Source organism: Myodes glareolus, chromosome 16 (assembly GCF_982192425.1).
Source record: "Myodes glareolus chromosome 16, mMyoGla1.1, whole genome shotgun sequence".
Taxonomy (NCBI): Eukaryota; Metazoa; Chordata; class Mammalia; order Rodentia; family Cricetidae; genus Myodes; species Myodes glareolus.
The window spans coordinates 48,316,996-48,334,372 of record NC_142041.1 but is presented as its reverse complement, the minus strand read 5'-3'; the positions used below and the strand labels follow the sequence as shown (position 1 = coordinate 48,334,372).

The 17,377-nt window shown below is 41.2% G+C and overlaps 1 protein-coding gene and 1 long non-coding RNA gene across 5 annotated transcripts in view; one reads left to right on the top strand and one right to left on the bottom strand.

The window, feature by feature from the left end:
- The window catches only part of Klhl32 (kelch like family member 32), a 228,057-nt gene that overhangs the window by 167,934 nt on the left and 42,746 nt on the right, over nucleotides 1-17,377 (bottom strand). Inside the window, exons 2-3 of one of the 2 annotated variants that reach the window (XM_048420226.3) lie at nucleotides 16,629-16,713; nucleotides 7,023-7,203 (exon numbers count right to left, since the gene is read on the bottom strand). In XM_048420226.3, the coding sequence (XP_048276183.1) occupies nucleotides 7,023-7,203; nucleotides 16,629-16,651 (204 nt within the window). In that variant the 5' untranslated portion in view covers nucleotides 16,652-16,713. Of the gene's footprint in view, nucleotides 1-6,533; nucleotides 6,904-7,022; nucleotides 7,204-16,628; nucleotides 16,714-17,377 lie in introns of those variants that run through there. The other variant, XM_048420227.3, reaches the window with a different exon arrangement.
- Nucleotides 7,173-12,226, top strand: LOC146891473 (uncharacterized). 3 transcript variants are annotated; one of them, XR_015735123.1, is made up of 4 exons: nucleotides 7,173-7,311; nucleotides 7,437-7,566; nucleotides 9,865-10,009; nucleotides 11,723-12,226. It is a non-coding gene; the product is annotated as an uncharacterized LOC146891473 (long non-coding RNA). The 3 variants fall into 3 exon arrangements; XR_015735124.1 differs by having other exon boundaries at nucleotides 9,865-10,443; XR_015735122.1 differs by having other exon boundaries at nucleotides 9,865-12,226.

Here is a 17,377-nt window from a genome sequence, read left to right as displayed (position 1 = left end):
GACATATCTGCTCATCCCTGAGGAAGACTACTTCTGGAAAATGATTTTTTTTACATCACAGTTAAATTTATACTTCTACTCCTGCTCATTACAATTCAGACTGCTATGAGTCCTAAATTCTCTCTTATGCTGATTCTGGGAGCAACCATGGCATTTTCTTGGTCAATGGGCAGATGAGTATATACTAATATCATATTTCAAAAAATATCACTTAGTCATTGTGGCGGTTTGAATACAAATGACCCGCATAGGCGCATATATTTGAATGCTTAGTCAACGGGAAGTAACACTATTTGAGAAGACCGGGAGGAATGGCCTTGTTGGAGCAAGGGTGTCACTGGGGATGGAATTGAGGTCTCAAAAGCCTGTGTCAGGCCCAGTATCCCCACCCTGGTCTATGGATCAACATGTAGCTCTCAGCGACTGTTCTAACACAACATGCCTACTTGTCGTCATGCTTCTCTTACAGACTAAACCTCTGACGCTGTAAGCCAGTCCCCAGTTAAATTCTTTCTTTCATAGGCGTTACCGTGGTCATGCCTCCTCGCAGCAGCAGAGCAGTGCCTAAGGCCGTCATTAATAACCTGAAGTGACACTTGCAAGAAAACAAGAAAAATTGAAATAAGGGTCTGTTACGATGGTTCAGCTGCTCCTGCAGAGGAACCAAGTTTGGTTCCCAGTACCCACATGACAGCTTAACTCCAGGTCCAGGGTGTTTAGGCCCCGCTTCTGGCCTTCATGGGCACCAGGCATACATGTAGTAAACTTTACAGGAAATGCACTAATTCATATAACATAAAAGTAAGTCTTTTCTTTTAGTTAACTTAAATAATGTATACTCAGAAGTTAATAATAATTGTTATTAATAATAAGTTAATAATTAACAATAATTATTAACTCCAGCTAGTAATTTTTCAGGTTTTGTTCTTGGTTTCCATACAAGAAGTTAAAGCGATTATTGGTTAAGAATCAAACATGGATAAAATGAGAAGACTCAAGAAGATGAAAATGACACCCTTCAAGGCCATTATAATTTGGGGGGGGGTTAAACTGGGGACACTAGGAATACAGGGACCCTAAGAAGGTGGTCAGTGTGGGAAAGCACTAGCTACAGCAGTAAAGCAAAATAGTAAAGTCACAGAGCAGAATAGAGTCCAGCGTCCATTCTTGATGAACAGAACGAAAATAAAAGTACAACTCACCCTAAACCTGTGGGGTAAAATTTAAGTAACTCTAAGGGAGAAGTTTGTATCTATAAGCACTTTTATTAAAAGATTAGAAAGCTATCAATTAAATTGCTTGATGATATACCACAGGATATAAGAACATATTTAAGAAATAATAAGGATGAGTGTAGAAATAAATGAAATGGAAAAAAAAAAGAAACTACACAAAGAATCAATGAAGGGACTGAAGAGATGAATCAGTGATTGAAAGCATACACTCTGCCTGCAGAGAACTCTGGTTTCCAGCACTCATATCTGACAGCTCAGAACCATCTCAACGCAAGCCTCCAGAGATCTGACAGCTTGTTCTTATGTCTGCCTCCACGCACAGGTGCATGGGTGCACACACACACACACACACACACACACACACACACACAGAAACAAAAGTAAATCTCATTGAAAAATATTAACAAAACAGAGTTGTTTCTTCAAAAGAAAACACATTTGATAAATCCTTAGTCAAACTAACATATAATGAGAAGATTCAAATTAATAAAATTAGAGACAACAGAGAAGGCGCTATCAGATATCAGTGAAATTCAAAAGATTATTAAAGCATACTTTGAAAAGTTCTATTTTAATAAATTGTGAAATCTAGAGGAAATGAAAAAATTTCAAGACACATATGACCTACCGAAATTAAGCCAAGAGGAGATTAATAACTTACTCTGTAATAAGCAATGAGATTGCCAGAGTTAACTTTCTATTGCTGTGATAAACTGGTGACCAAAATTCCCTTGGGGATGAAAGGAATTCTCAGGCTAACGAGATACAGACTATCGCTGAGGGATTCGAAGGCAGGAACATCAAGCAGGAACTACAGAGGAATGCTTACTATGGCTTGCTCAGCTTGCTTATACTTCCCAGAGGTTGGCACTACCCTCAATGGAGTGAGCCATCCCACATCAGTTACTAATCAAGAAAATGCCCCCCCAGACATGAGTTCAGGCCACTGTGGTGGAAACAATTTCTCAGTTGAGGCTTCCCTTTCCCTGGTGACTCTGTTTCGTGTCTAGCTGACGAACGTAAGCAGAGCAAAAGTTAAAGAACTAGTCAATGTCTCCCCCATCCCCCCAAAAATCTAAGCCCAGATGGATGCCTAGCTGAAGTCTACTGATGTTTCTCAAACTATTCCACAAAACATAAAGGAATTAATACTGCCACATTCATTTTTCATCCTAATTTTATACATAGTCCTAAACTGGAAAGGAACACAGAAAAAAGAAAAGAAAAAGGAAATTATAGGTCAATCTCTCCAACGAACATAGATGCACAAATTCTCATCAAAATATTTGTAAATCAAATTCAACTACACATCAAAAGCATCATTCACCATGATGAGTGGACTTAATCCCATGCAAGGAGAGTTTAACATATAGAAATCAGTAAGTATAAGACACGTGAGAACGGAAATCACATGATCATCTTAACAGACACAGAAAAGGCCTTTGATAAAGTCCCTTGATAAATATCTCTTGACAGTGAAAGTCTTAAAGAAATTAGCAATAGAATAAACATCTGGCAACATAATAAATATTTTATAGACACAAACCCCTCTATAGCCAACTTTACACTAAACAACTTAAAGCATTTCCAGTAAAATCAAGAATGAGATATTAGTGTCCACTCTTTTCACACTCTTTCCCAATACAGTCCTTGAAGTCTTAGCTGGAGAAATGAACACACAAATAAATAAATAATAGGGGAAGAATATAAATGAAAAAGCAAGAGTGAAATTATCCTTAATTGCAGACAATAAATAAATAAATAAAGGACCCGAAGTTCTAATAGAAAATTCTTAGAACTGATGAATTCTTTCAGAAAATTAATGGGTTCCTACATGTCAATAGCCAACATGCTGCTGAGAAGCCAGGAACACATCCCCACTTAGAAGTGCTGTATAAATAAGAAATCTAGGAATAAAGCTAAACAAGGAACTGAGATATTACCTACAGTGAAAACAATTTAAGCTCCGAAGAAAGGAATTGAAGAATAAGATGAAAAGATGAGCAGAAGAACAAGGCCCACAGAATCAACTCAGCAGGGTTCCTAGGGGCTCAGAGAGACTGGAGTGGCCATCACAGAGCATGCCTGGGTCTGGGCTAGGTCCTCTGCCTATGTGTTGCAGTTGTTTAGCTTGGGGCTTTTGTGGGACTCCTAAAAGTGGGAGTAGGGGCTGTCTTTGACTCTCCTGCCTGCTCTGAGGGCTCCTTTCCTCCTACTGGGTTGCCTCATCCAGCCTTGATATGAGGGTTTATGCCCAGTCATATTGCAACTCGTTACGTCATGTTTGGCTGATATCCCTGTGAGGCCTGCTCTTTTTCTGAAGGGAGGATTGGGGATAAGGGGAGGGTGGAGGGTACTAGGAAGAATGGAAGGAGGGCAAACTGTGGCCAGGAAGAAATATATGAAAGAAGAATAAAAAAATTCTAAGAAAAAAAAAAGGTGGAAAAATCCCTAATGTTCATGGATTAGCAGGATTAATATTATCAAATTAGATATATTATTAAAAGTGATCTACAGATTCATCAAAATCTCCATTAAAATATCAATGACAATTTTCACAGACATAGATAAAAACATAGTAAAGGTCATACAAAGCACATATGACCCCAGGCGGTCAATGATCCTCAGCAAAAAGAACAATATTAGAAGCAGCAGAGGTAGCAAAAGCCCTGATTAAAGTGTACTGCAAAACTATTGTAACAAAAGTAGTACAGCAACGCCTCAAAAACAAAAACAAAAACATGTAGATCAGGAGACTAGAACAGAGGACCTAGCTTCTTTTCCTATGGCCCTCATAAGATATTCTCATGAAAGAATGTTAAGGGAAAAAGGTTTATTTTAGTTCCCAGTTCAAGGTATCATGGTGGGTAGCTCGGGGAAGCAGAATCTTGACACAGCTGGTCACCTTCCAAAGGAGACAGCACTGAATGTTACTCTAGTGCTCAACATCCTGACTCCATCATACAAGCTCCTCCCCCCCAGGACACGTTCCGTCTCTCCCCAACAGGCAAGTCCAGAGACCCACCCCCAGGGGATTCTAAAGTCTGTCAAGTTGACAGTTAATACAAACAAAACTCCCACTAGTAAACACACAGCTACAGCTACCTGACTTTTGCCTAAATACACACTGCAGAAGACAACCTCTTTAGTAAACGATTCTGAGAGAATTGAATGTCCTTAAATGAAAGAATGAAGCTGCATGCCTCTCCCTCACTCTGTGCGAAAGTCACCCCAAAAAACCCAAAGGCCTGAAACTCTGAGACGGTTAGAAGAAAACAAGGAAACACTCTACGACACAGATATCATATTTCTGAAAAGGACACCAATTGAAAAGGACATCAAAATTTTACTAAGAAAATAAGATTTCACTCAATTACAAAGCTTCTATATAGCAAAGGAAAAAGTTCTGTGAAAAAGCCTACAGATTGGGAGAATATCTTTGCTAGCTATACATTTGACAGAAAGTTAATATCTAGAATACATATAGAATTCAAAACTATGAAAAACACAATAGATAAATGGGCTAATGAATAGTTCACTTTCAAAAGAGGAATTATAAAATGGCCAATAAACATAAAAACATTCATGCAAATTAAAATCACTTTGAGATTCCATCTCATCCCAGGCATAAAAACCATCCCTCCCCTCAAAAAAAGAATTACTATGCAAATTTTTGGAGCTCAGTGTTTAAGAGTACTGACTGATTGTTCTTGCAGAGGACCTGGGTTCAATTCCTACAGTGTAGATCACAACTGTCTTTAATTCCAGTTCCAGAGGACCCAACACCCATGGCAAAACACCAATGTACATAAAATAAAAGTATGTAAATTTATAAAAAAGAAATCATTTAAGGTGGGGTTTACTGGTGAATGCCTTTAATCCCCAGTACTCAAGGACAGAGGCAGGAGGATCTCTGTGAGTTCAAGGCTAGCTTAGTTTACATAGAGAGATTCAGGACAGCCAAGACCAAAAAACGGTCCATGTCTAAAATAGAAACAGTCGAAAAACAATAGCTTGGATGATGTGAGAGAAAGCAGACCCTTACATGGAGCTTGTGGGACTACAAGCTTGGCTAGCCACTATGGCAATTAGCATGGTGTTCCTCAACAATTTAGAAATAGGATATAATTAGCTATACAACTTCTGGACACAGAGCCAAAGACTCTAAGTAAACACACCACACAGATGCCTGCACATACCTCCTTATTGCAGCACTAGTCACAATAACCACATCACAGAACCAACCACGATGTCTCTCAGTGGACAAATAAACAAAGAAAATACTGTGTGTGTACACAATGGAGTTTTATTTAGTCATACGAAAGAATGAAATTATCTTATTTGTTAGAAAATGAATAATCACACTGGAGGTTATCATATTAAGGAAAACAAGACAGAGACAGTAAAACAAATACTCGGTTTTCCCTTATTCATAGGTCCTAGAATTCTTTATAGATGCATAGAACCATATACATAACAGGAAAGCAGAAGGAAAGCCACTGGAAGGAGTAAATGAGGAGGAGAACTAAGGAGGAAGATGAACATGGTAAAAAAAAACATGAAATATTTGAAAGAGACTTTATGAATACTTGAGTAACAAATACATGCCAATTTAAAAAGAAGAGGAGGAAGGGAAGGAGGAGAAAACACAAAATGACCCAACAGGTAAAGGACACTGTTGTACAAGTCTGGTAACCCGAATTTGATCTGCAGAGCCCACCTAAAGGTGGATGGAAGGAGGGAATAAACTCTACAAAGTTCTCTTCTGACGTGCATGTGCACATCTTGGCATGTACTCCAACTCATACCATGCAAATGCATGCACGCAGAGCGGCACACACAGAAGTAATATCTTTTTTCTGTGTGTGTGTGTGTGTGTGTGTGTGTGATGTACACATGTTTACATGTATATGGTGTGTGGAGGCCTGACACTGATGCCAGGAATTGTCTTCAACCACTCTTCCACTTTATTGCCTTGGGTAACACCTGTCAATCACTCCCGAGCTGCTAGAAATGACTAGTCTCACTAAGCAGCTTGCTCGGGGATCGTTTGTCTCTGCCTTCCGAGGCAGGAAATACAGGCAGGCCATCATTCAGCAGTTACATGAGCTTCAGGGACATGAATTCCATTCAGAACTCATACTTGTACGACTCAAGCTTAACCACTGAGATATCTCCTCAGAGTCCAAAATAATAAGCTTCTAAAATTAAAAACTGAAGTCAGACATGGATTTCGTTTCCAGATATGCAAGTTTAAGACCATGTTTATTATGTACTTACGTCCTGAATTCTAATTACCTTATCTCTGAGATTCAGTTGCCTTGTACATGAAAATGACAGCCTTCAATAGGATGGGCATGCATTTGTCCAAGCTGTTTGTGCGAAGATGAAATGAAATATAAATACAAAAGACCTCATCCACTCGAGCTGTATCACCACACGTCACTTACGGCTGGAGACCAAATTCCAAGTTCCAGCCAAAAAGAACCATATCTTCATAGGCCACACATGTCACTGCCGCGCCATTCGGTGCTCGCAAAATGCCACCTGCATTAGTCAGATGCAAAAGGGAGGACTGCTTCCCATGGCGGGCACCCCGCCCAGTCTGGTGAGTGTCCCAGCAGGCCCAGGACACAAGTCCGTCCAGGAAGGAACACAGGTTCTTAACGCTTACAGCTCTGCAGAGCACCTTGGAAATGGCTCCCGGCCCAGAAAAGTTCAGGAAATACTGCTGGCCTTTTGTATTAGCATTGCTGTCCTCAGACAAACACATCCACCTTTGCTTACCCGGAAGTAGTCGCTGCAGGCCGCGAGGACTGCCTTGTGAGCGTGGAATTTCTGTTCCTCGGCTATCAGGGTCACGTCACAGAGAATGCCATCACTTCTTTGCTGATTCAGTGCTGCGAGGACGGTGTCATTGTGAGATTCTGAGTGGCACAGCCTCTGGCCCGTCAGCATCTCTTGAATGCTACGAAGAGAGCAAGGAAGCCTCGTTTATTCCCTTCACCAGTCCTGCTTCCTAGGGGCTCTTTTACCCTTTCGACCTTGGGGACAGTGCTGGAACTCCAGCGCAGCTGTGAGTTTGACCTTCCTGTTCTCCATTTTCTGTTCTCCGTTTTGCCCTCTATGCTTTTGTCTGTCTATTTTCCTTTTCTCTGACTTCTTCTTCCCGCCCCCCCCCCCCCCCCCCCCCGTCCTCAGGCCTTTTTCTATTGTTAGCTCTCCTGTTCTGAGGTTAAACTTTTTGAGTGTCGACCTGAGTCTGTGGATTTATGAGCCAGCTTCTAATCCCCTATTTCGTCGGTGTGTTTACATTCAAAACTTGCCTTAAGTAAGTATACAGGTGAGCATATTCCCCCCCCACCCCGTGTGTGTGTGTTTATGTGTGTGTGTGTCTATGTCTCTCTCTCTCTCTCTCTCTGTGTGTGTGTGTGTGTGTGTGTGTGTAGGCAGGGAGACTCTTCATACTCTATGACTCCCTCTCTAACTCCATCCTTCTCCAGCTTCAGACTTACCACGTGTCTCTCTAGGATACAATGGCCCCAGTAAATATAAGAAAACTGAGCAAATGTTGGTTGGGGACAAAGGAGCTGTACTTGGCCATCCCAGATACAGGGCAGTCAAGCCACAACTGCCTGTGAAACTTGGGGGATTATACACCACACTAGGAATGTTGAAAGAAATTAATTTACAATAAGAGGGGTGTGGTTATATAAGCTTATAATCCCAGAACTCAGGAAGCGCTGAGGCAAGAGGATCTGAAGATCAAGGCCTTCTTTGGCTATATAGTAAGTTAGAGGCCAACCTGAGCTACATGAGACCTATTTCCATGATAAAAAAAAAGCGTCCTTTGTAAATTAAAAGGAAAATTAAAAGTTAAAAGCTTAGATCATCAAAAATTTCTCCGCATGACTCTAAAATCCCCAAACAGGTGCTGGGCTCTGACTAGAGAGCTGTGTCACCACTGAATTACCCCCAGAGGGTGACAAGGGTGTCAAGTCCTGTTTCCAGACAGTGACTGGCTTCTTTTGAAAGCTGTGTGAAAAATACCCCAGGACAGCTGAACGTGATGGTTCCATACCTGACCATTCTATCCCCAGCTCCAGCAAGAAAAAAATGTTATTCAGAGAAAACAACATTGCTATCAGCCTGGCCCATACTGTTGGGTTATTTAATGGGACGCTGCCTCGCTTGCGCCAATTGACTGGTAAATTATAGTTAAACCTAAAATTGACCAACTTCTTCCTGTGAGAAGCCAGTGTAGTCGGTAAGCTTTAGCGAACGTTTCCCACGGGAAGCATCAGAAATGTAAGAACTATGGAGAGAAACTGACTTGACAGAGAGTGAGGCTATAGGAGGCTCTTGTAGGAGGGTGGGAGGATTATTTTCAGTCTACAGTGGCAGCTGAATCTGAAACTCTCACAGCCTCTGAATATTCATGTGTGGCTCCCGAGATCGGCAGGCTTTTAAAACCAGTAGCTAAAAGTCACATTCGGAAATATAAATAGGTTTTTAAGGAAATTTCTATGTAAAGCCTAGCATGGAGATTAATTAATGTCATTAAGTAAAAGAAGTGGGGAAAAGAAACAGAAATACTGTATCAGCAAGTAGAACAATAGGATAGACTGGAAAATTTTCATAAAATGATGACATTTTTATAACTAGCAAACCTGTATTGCTTACAGTTTTTAGCCAATTATCCTGCATGATTTATAATTATTAATTATAATTAACAAATCAATCTTCCTAGTAATTCTAAGAGAAGGTACTATTGACACGTCTGTTTTATAGATCAGAGTACCAAAATGAATTTTAAAAACCTGAGATTAAGAACACAATGATTTTTCCTGTTTTTAAAAAAAGATAATGTATTTGAAAGGTCTCCAAAAATTATGCCTAAGATAAAAAAAATTTCAAAATCCCCTATTAATTTTATGTCAGACATAATTAACCTCAAAATCAACCCTTTAGAATAATATATGAAAACAAAATGGCATACAATAATCATAAAACTATGTAATCATGCTTCAAGACCATTTTTGTACATCCAAGGACTGAAGTTTTGAAGCAGGAAATGGATTTCTAAAGTTATAACTTTAGAAACTGTATTTGAAACTTTTATAATTTCCTTCCTCCTCTTTTATGTCACCATAAATGTATTTTGAAATTTCATTTGTAGTGAAACAAGACTATATTAAAATAATTGCCTGAAGACATTTCCCTGCTTGTAAATCTAGCACATGATCGCTGTCATTATGGAGACTGCATCAGTATTTGCACTTAGGTATCTGTTGCAAGTGAGTCGATGTTGGCAGGGAACGAGCAGCTGTGAGCGGCAGCTTGGCAGAGACTGGAGGGTTGAGCTTTAAAACAATAGTGATAACTCCTTGGCTCCACAGACGCAATAACTCAGCTTTGAACAGTCGGGCTTTAGAAACACCATAAGCTGATATTTAAGACAACACTTGGCAGAGGACCCTAAATATTTTAGAACCAATATGTTATGAGTGCTTAAAAGCCAGAAATAAATACTCTGAGATTTGGCAAGAAAGAAAGGCCCACGAATCAACAAGTACCAACAAGTCATCGCTGTATTCTCAGAGCAGCTTCTCACTCGTCTCTCTAACAGAAAACTGCAGAAGACCTCGCCTCTGTAAATGTGACGTCACGGCTGCCCACAGCACAGAAGACACCAGGCTCCCTACACCTGGGTATTGATCATACACTGGGAGCACCAGGAATCACAGACTGCAGTGCGCCACGCTGAGATTAAGGTATGGAGCAGATGGAGACTTGTCATTAGCTCCCTCTGCCCTTACAACAAATGTCAAGTCAGCAAACTCACCTCCCAGGTCAGAGCCGTGTCCTTTCACTACTGGGAAAGGAAGAAACAAGAAAAGGAAAAGAACTGTTTCAAAATCTTTCCAAAGTCCTGGGAAAATACGTGATCAAGGCTCTACGTTTCTCAGGGGGATACAGACTTGAGAAACTTCTTAAAATTGGGGAGATTCTTCCATGAAAGAAATGGCACCCCTCAAAATTTACAACTAGTACAGAAAGTGCTCTGGGGTCCCCAGTGCAACACCAGTCTCCTTTTTCTCTGAGACCCAAGAGCTGCATTACCAAAACAGGAGCCACTGCATCGCCAAAACAGGAGCCACTGCATTGCCAAAACAGGATATAAACACTCTCTATAGGCTAGCACAAGGTGAGGTGTGCTGTTAGTGTAGAACAATATTAGATGTAAAAAACGATAAGAAGAGAAGACCCAAATGTCTCATTAATACTTCTACATAGAGCACATATTTAAATTATGATTTGTGACAGTGATTTATATGAAATACAGCACTAAGGTTAACCAGAGCTGTTTCTTTGTTCCTTATTTTAAAATTAATCTATTTCAAATGACACATGTTTCCTGTTGTGAGCCCCTTTACACGTTCACAGTTCACAGGAGCACTATATGGGTGCCAGGTGACTCCAGCCAGGCTGCCAGGCTGGACACTATTCTTGTATCTCAGAGGGCTGACCCAGGTCCCTGGCATGACAGGAGGAAACACAGACTCTCTCAGCAGCAATTGATTTCTAGCAATGACAGAGAGTGAGCATTAGACCGGTCACATGCCAGCATCTAATAATGGGGAGATTGATGCATGCAGTCTCAGGGAATAGGACTCATCGTGACTCTGAGCCTGCAATTTTCATTCTGGAACTGATGACAAAAACTAAGAAATCAAATGCAGAGCACGTTTCTAACCTGCTCATTCTGAATCCCTGCTTCTGTGCAAATGGCTCCTTTGAGTGCACAGAGTTAATGCGTTGATCACAGAAACCCCCAGGGTCTCATTTTCATACAGTCATTTAACTGAATTCAGGCAGTTTTTTAAGACGTAATAAAACAATTCTTCAGTTTTATGTTTTACTTTTCAAATTTAAAAATTTTGTGGATTTTTTTAATGGCTACTTAACCAGGTCAAAATAGTCTTAAACATTAATAAGAAAAGAATGTTATTTATTTACATGGACAGGTCGTTAAAAGATCCCATAATGGGGTTTTTCTTATTTTTATGTAACACTTTACAAATTTTCTAAAGTGTATGCCAAAAATGAAAATAGTCATAATGATAAGCCAAGATTAAACCTTATAGAGCAATTAAGAAATACTAAGATTTAAAGAAAGGAGCTTAGCTATAAATGAATAGATTTCTATACCCCTTCCCTCACTCGTATATAAGACAAACATCTGTTCAGCCTTATTATTCTAGATGCTGGAGATTAAATACTCAATAAATGAAATGTAGCAGCAGTCATCACCGAACAGTCAGTCTCCCAGGACAGTCAGTGGTACAGTGACTCACAACCTTTGAATGCAGCAACTCTTTAATGTAGCTCTGTGGTGACTCCAACACAAAATTACTAATGTTGCTATGTCATACCTGTAATTGTATTACTGGGATGAGTTGTAATGTAAATATCTGTGTTTTCAGATGGTCTTAAGTGACCCCTGAGTAGAGGTCATTTGTCTCCCAAAAGGGTCACGGCCCACAGATTGAGAAACCGTGCACCAAGTAATCTCACCTTCCCAAAGAAGAAAAATCCAAGATTCAAACTGAAGATGGATGAGTTTCCACCCTGATACAAAGAAGATAAAGTATCTGCTGGAAAAGAGAACAGCAAATGTTGGCCTGTGTCAGCAGGGAGTATGGCCCCGACACACAATAGTTGAGGGCTGTCTGAACCCTGGTCTGAAACTCCAAGATAATGTTTCAGAGAGGAGGACACATTTGAAAGCTACTGGTGTGGGGAGTTAGGAGGTGTGGTGATACGTTAGATAAAGTAATGGATGGGAAAAGAGTTTTCATGAACATGCTCATTTTCTGGTTTATAAAATTCAATATTCCAATAGCAGGGTACCCGGAAAAGAAGAAAATGATGAACTCTGAAGTGTTAATCTAATTAATCTAATCAATAAAAAGTGTGGGACATGTTAACTTTGAGTGATCTTAAAGATGTCAAATACACAGAGTGATTCATAGCTCTGGAGCCCAGTCTCGACTAAGAAGAGAAATCTATGATTCATGTTCTCAGAGCGGCCAAGAGAGCACAGTTGTCTCATGAACACACTTGAGGTACAACCAATAAAACGTGTTCAGAAAGAAAAAGTGATCTAAAGCACAGAAGCCAGACATGGCTTGGTTTGCCTCTTGAGTGGCAGGAAATAGGAACATCAGAAACTTGTAGAACTCCAGGACATTTTGGGCTTATTCAATGTAAAGATTTCTGTGAACTGTCACTGGGCAACAGATTATTCCGTTCATCAAATGAGGGCTTTCTTAGGCAAATGCCCTACACACACATACACAACACCAACCAAACAAACAAAAACAAAGAATGGAAGAAATTAAGGGTTGGGCAGAAGTTACAGAATCTAAGCCAATCAAGAAGGGAACAAAGCAATAAGATGAGTTTACTAGCTCATAAATCAATGCTTTGCTCAGCCATCATCAGAGAAGCCTCCTCCTGCTTAGATGGACACAATGGAGACTCACTCACAGCTGGACAATATGCATGTAAAGTGAGAGAGCTTGGAGCACTCACATCTTGCTGTGGGAGTATCTCCCGCTGTTTCAGCCAATAGTCGCTGAAGTACTAGCCCACAGTGCTGCGGGAGTGCCTTCTGCTCTGTCAGCCAATAGCCGCTGAAATACCAGCCCACTGGGGCGTGGTATATTTCTCTTTAAAAGAAGAGTGGCAAGCTCAGCTTGGCCTCTTGGTTCTGGTTCCGGCTCCTGCTCCCGGCTCCTGCTCCAGCGACTAGGCTCCCTTCCTGATGGTTTATTGTGTATGTAAGTTTTACCCCCCCAAAATAAATAACCCCTTAAAACATAACTGGTGTGGGATTGATTCGCCATTAACATCTAAATGGTGTGTCTCTGGCAAATCCTTCTCTTCAGAGCTCAGGGAACTGTACAGAAGAGACGGTGGAAAGACTGTGAGTGTTGGAGGGCGTGGAGGACATCAAGGAAACAAGGAAACGTAAACAGGGCTAACGCAGATACTAATACACTTAGAGACTGAGGCAACATGCACAGGACCTGCACGGATCTGTGCCAGATGGGTCCCCAGTGCTGAGAGGAGAAGTGGACACAGTCCTGAGCCTTAACTCAGAAGCTATCTTCAATTGATAACCATTTGAAAATGAAAAATTCATTTTCTCTAACAGAGTCTCTCTGGGAATACAAACCACTCTTATGGTCAGGCCCCATGCTCAACAATTGATGGTCAACACAGAAGGAACTCAATGACATCTATGGAGAGTTTTTTTTTGTCTCATAATACTTTCTTTTTAATTTTATAGGTCCTTTGTGTATATATTGTGGCTTCTGGTTTTGTGTTTTTATGGAATGTCTGTGTGTATAAACATCTGTGTGTCTGCATCTATGTATTTCTTATGCTGTTCTTTTTCTTCTGTTTTTATTTGCTTGTCTTGTTTTGTCCTATTCTGATTTGTTTTTATTTTGTTTTATTAATATTCCTTAGATGCCTGTTTGTTTTCTAATGAGAAGTGGGGGGGATTTTGGAGGAATTGGGGAAGGGGAAAATATAGTCAGAATACATTGCCTAAAAAAACTATTTCAATAAAATAAACAGTAGAAGAATAAGGAAGAGGGGAGAGGAGGACTGGGAAAAGGAAATAGACAGCTGGTAGAAGTGGAAAGTTGTGCAGCTAGTAGATGAGAACCAACAGAGGTCAAATAACAGCCCTAGTTAAATAGGTTAAACCTTCAAGATAGAAATGAAGTAAGAGTAAAGCTAATAGGTGATTTCAGAAATGAAGTGACCACTGGGGATAACAAATTCCATGCTGTGGCTGTGTCAATAGGTGGCTTAATGGAAGGAAGAGCTCTGGACCAGAGCAAGCAAAGGTTCCAAGTGTTATGAAGCTGGGCAGATCTTCCATAAGTGATGGAAGAGCAAGAGAAGTGGAAACAGGGATCTGGGTGGGAGCAGGGAAGGAGAGGCTGTGTCATGGAAGACATGGCAGTAGCGTGGTAACTGATTAACCTAAATGGCTGATTTAGGGTAAGAAACCCCTTTGAGAACACACACATTGACTCTGATATCAAGGAGCAAATTATTTGTCTGAGGTGGTGCCATATAAACACCACAGTCCTCATGCATTGTATTGGTTGGGCATCAGATCTAACACAGGGCATTGGGGCCATGGTATTAACTGCTTTCTGAGTGTGGTGGTTTGAAAGAAAATGGCCCCAAAGGGGAGTAGCACTACTAGGAGGTGTGGCCTTATTGGAGGAAGTGTGTCACTATGGGGGCGGGCTTTGAGGTCTCTTTTGCTCAAGCTTCCCTCTATGTGACAGACAGCTTCCTGTTGCCTATAAGATGTAGCACTCTCAGCTCCAGCACCATGCATGCTTGCATGCTATGCTCCCCACCATGATGATAATGAACTGAACCTATGAAACTGTAAACAAATCACAGCAATTAAATGTTTTCCTTATAAGTGTTGCCTTGGCCATGGTGTCTCTTTGCAGCAATAAAAATCTTAACTAAAACACTAAGACAGTTTTGGTTTTTTGCTCTGAGACTCTCAAAACACTAATTGTATTCCTATCCCTGAAGATAAGAAATACTGCTAGTCCTTGAACAACATACCTTAATCTTCTATGTTTATTGACCTCTACTTTTTTCAATTTAATATATTTATTTATTTTATATCCCAACCACAGGTCCCTCCTTCTTCTCCTTCTACTCCTCCCCCTCCCCTGTCCTCACCCCTCAGTCTACCCCCTTCAGTATTCATTTAGAAAGGGACAGGCCTCCCATGGGCATCAGCAAAACTTGGCATATCAATCTGCCATAAGATCAAGCACCTCCCCCTGTATGCAGACTGGGCTAGGAAATAAGCATGAACAATAGGTTCCCACGAGCCAGGCAAAGCACCAGGGACAGCCCCTGCTCCCATTGCCAAAAGTTCCAAAAAAAGACCCAGCTACGCAACTGTCACACATATGCAGAGGGCCTAGGCTCACTGGTTGTTGGTTCGGACTCTGTGAGTTCCCATGAGCCAGGCTAGTGGCTGTGGGTTTTCCTGTGATGTCCCTGACTCCACTGGTTCCTACTATCCTTCTTCCCTCACTTCAGGAGGACTCCCCAAGCTCAGCTCAACATTTGGACTTGGGTTTCTGACTCAGTCTCCAACAGACACTGGAGGAAGGTTCTTTGATGACAACCGGAGGAGGAGGGGTGGTATCCAATCCAATTATAGGGGATGGCCAATTCAGACTATGCATTGATGCTGCCGCGAGTCTTCGCTGTGGTCATCCTTGTTTTCCCTGCATTAGATTTCTGCATGACCTGGTGAAGCTCTGCTTCCCAGGCATCTCTTACAGTGCTCTCTCCCTCCATCTACCCCCAACCTGATCCCTCAAGATTCCACGCCCACCTGCACTCAGTTCACCCAGCAGACTCCTGCATTTATGCTTCTCAGGGAGATCCCTCTTGAGCCCTCCTCGTTACCCAGTTTTTTGGGGTCTGTGGATTGCAGCATGCTTATCCTTTACTTTACAGCTAATATCCACTTATGGATGACTATATATCCTGTCCCTCTCTTAAGCTTTCTTCTGAAGAGCTTTTGATGACTTCCTCGGAAACTGATGATGACTTGCCTCCAGGCAGATTGAATGCCACAGGCTTGCTCCCTGTCTGCCTGTCAGATTTTTAGAATACAAAGCTCCTCCTCTCTTAGTGCATTTCCAAGATCACTCCATCCTTTGGCTCTCAGGGATATACTTCTTTCCCACATTTACACTGGACTTTTCCAACAGAGCATTTTTTACAATGGCATTTGCATTGTTGGTTGTGTAGCTATTTATTTAACATCTGGTTCTCCCATAGAATACACAGTTTATGGTGGAATACAGAAAATTTTATATTATTCATAACTGGCACTTTACATCAACATGAGTACTTGGCTCAACACATATTTATTAACTAAATGAATATTCAAACAAGATATTATCAGAAATTTTTGAATCCTCTCTAAACTTATTGCATTAAAGGGAACAATATTTAAATGCATGCATAGTTTTCTCAAACATGTTATTATATACCTTTATAGTGATATGCCTTTTGCTCAGAGGGTTCACATCCCAAATAAGAAAAAGACAAGAAACACTATTAAAGAATCATGACACTTCTCTAGGTTTGAACAAGTGGCCTCAGTAGTTCATCCTTTTTCCAACTGTCCCAATCACAGGAATTTTGACTGCTTGGCTTACTCAGCTGAATTGCATTCTGCTCCTGCTCTGTGCTGCTGTGTGACTAGTTTAAGCCTCACTATTCTGAGCAAGGGCATTCTCCTTCAATGTGTACCTGAGGCAGCGTTCCGACGGCATTCTCCAGCTGGTTCCTCGCAGTCAGGCTTACAAGTGTTCCGGTGAATCAGCGAGCATTCCAACTGGGTTAAAAGGATAAGAAGGAAAACTAAAGTGAGCCAAACGCAAAGAGCATTTTAGGAGTTCACGATGCTGATGCTTCAGAACACCAAGAAGAGGCCTAGAGAACCTGAATGCTGACACTTCCCACCCTCTCACCATCTTCCCACCCTCTCACCACCTTCCCACCCTCTCACCATCAAAGCACCCTCTTGATGGCTTTCAACTTTCAGGCTTTTTACATTATCAGAGACTCAAGCATAGGAAGGGCCATATGTCTGAGACTCGATCATAGCTGACTAAGGATTGAAAGGAAAAACACCACAAGGCCACTGGGAACAATGAAGATCTTATGAAATACAACTACAGTGGTCTGAATTATAGATACCTGTCTGTGGAAATTGAGGTTTCCTTCCAAACATGACTGGTGAAATCAAATTTAAACCAAGCACCTGCCGAGTAAGTATACACAGAAAGATACGTTTCCACTTGAGGAGCTGGCTTCGGAAAACTCATGAAAGAGCAGCTCACGGAGAGGGTGGATGTGAGGACCGAATGCAAGCGGTTCTCACAGCAGCTTCAGGATTAGCATGTGAGAGCAGGTGTAGCTGTCAGGCTTGGAGCTCCTTGGCTGTGCACACTTCTCCATCCCGGCTGCCCACCCTCGCCTTTGTAGTTAATCAGTGA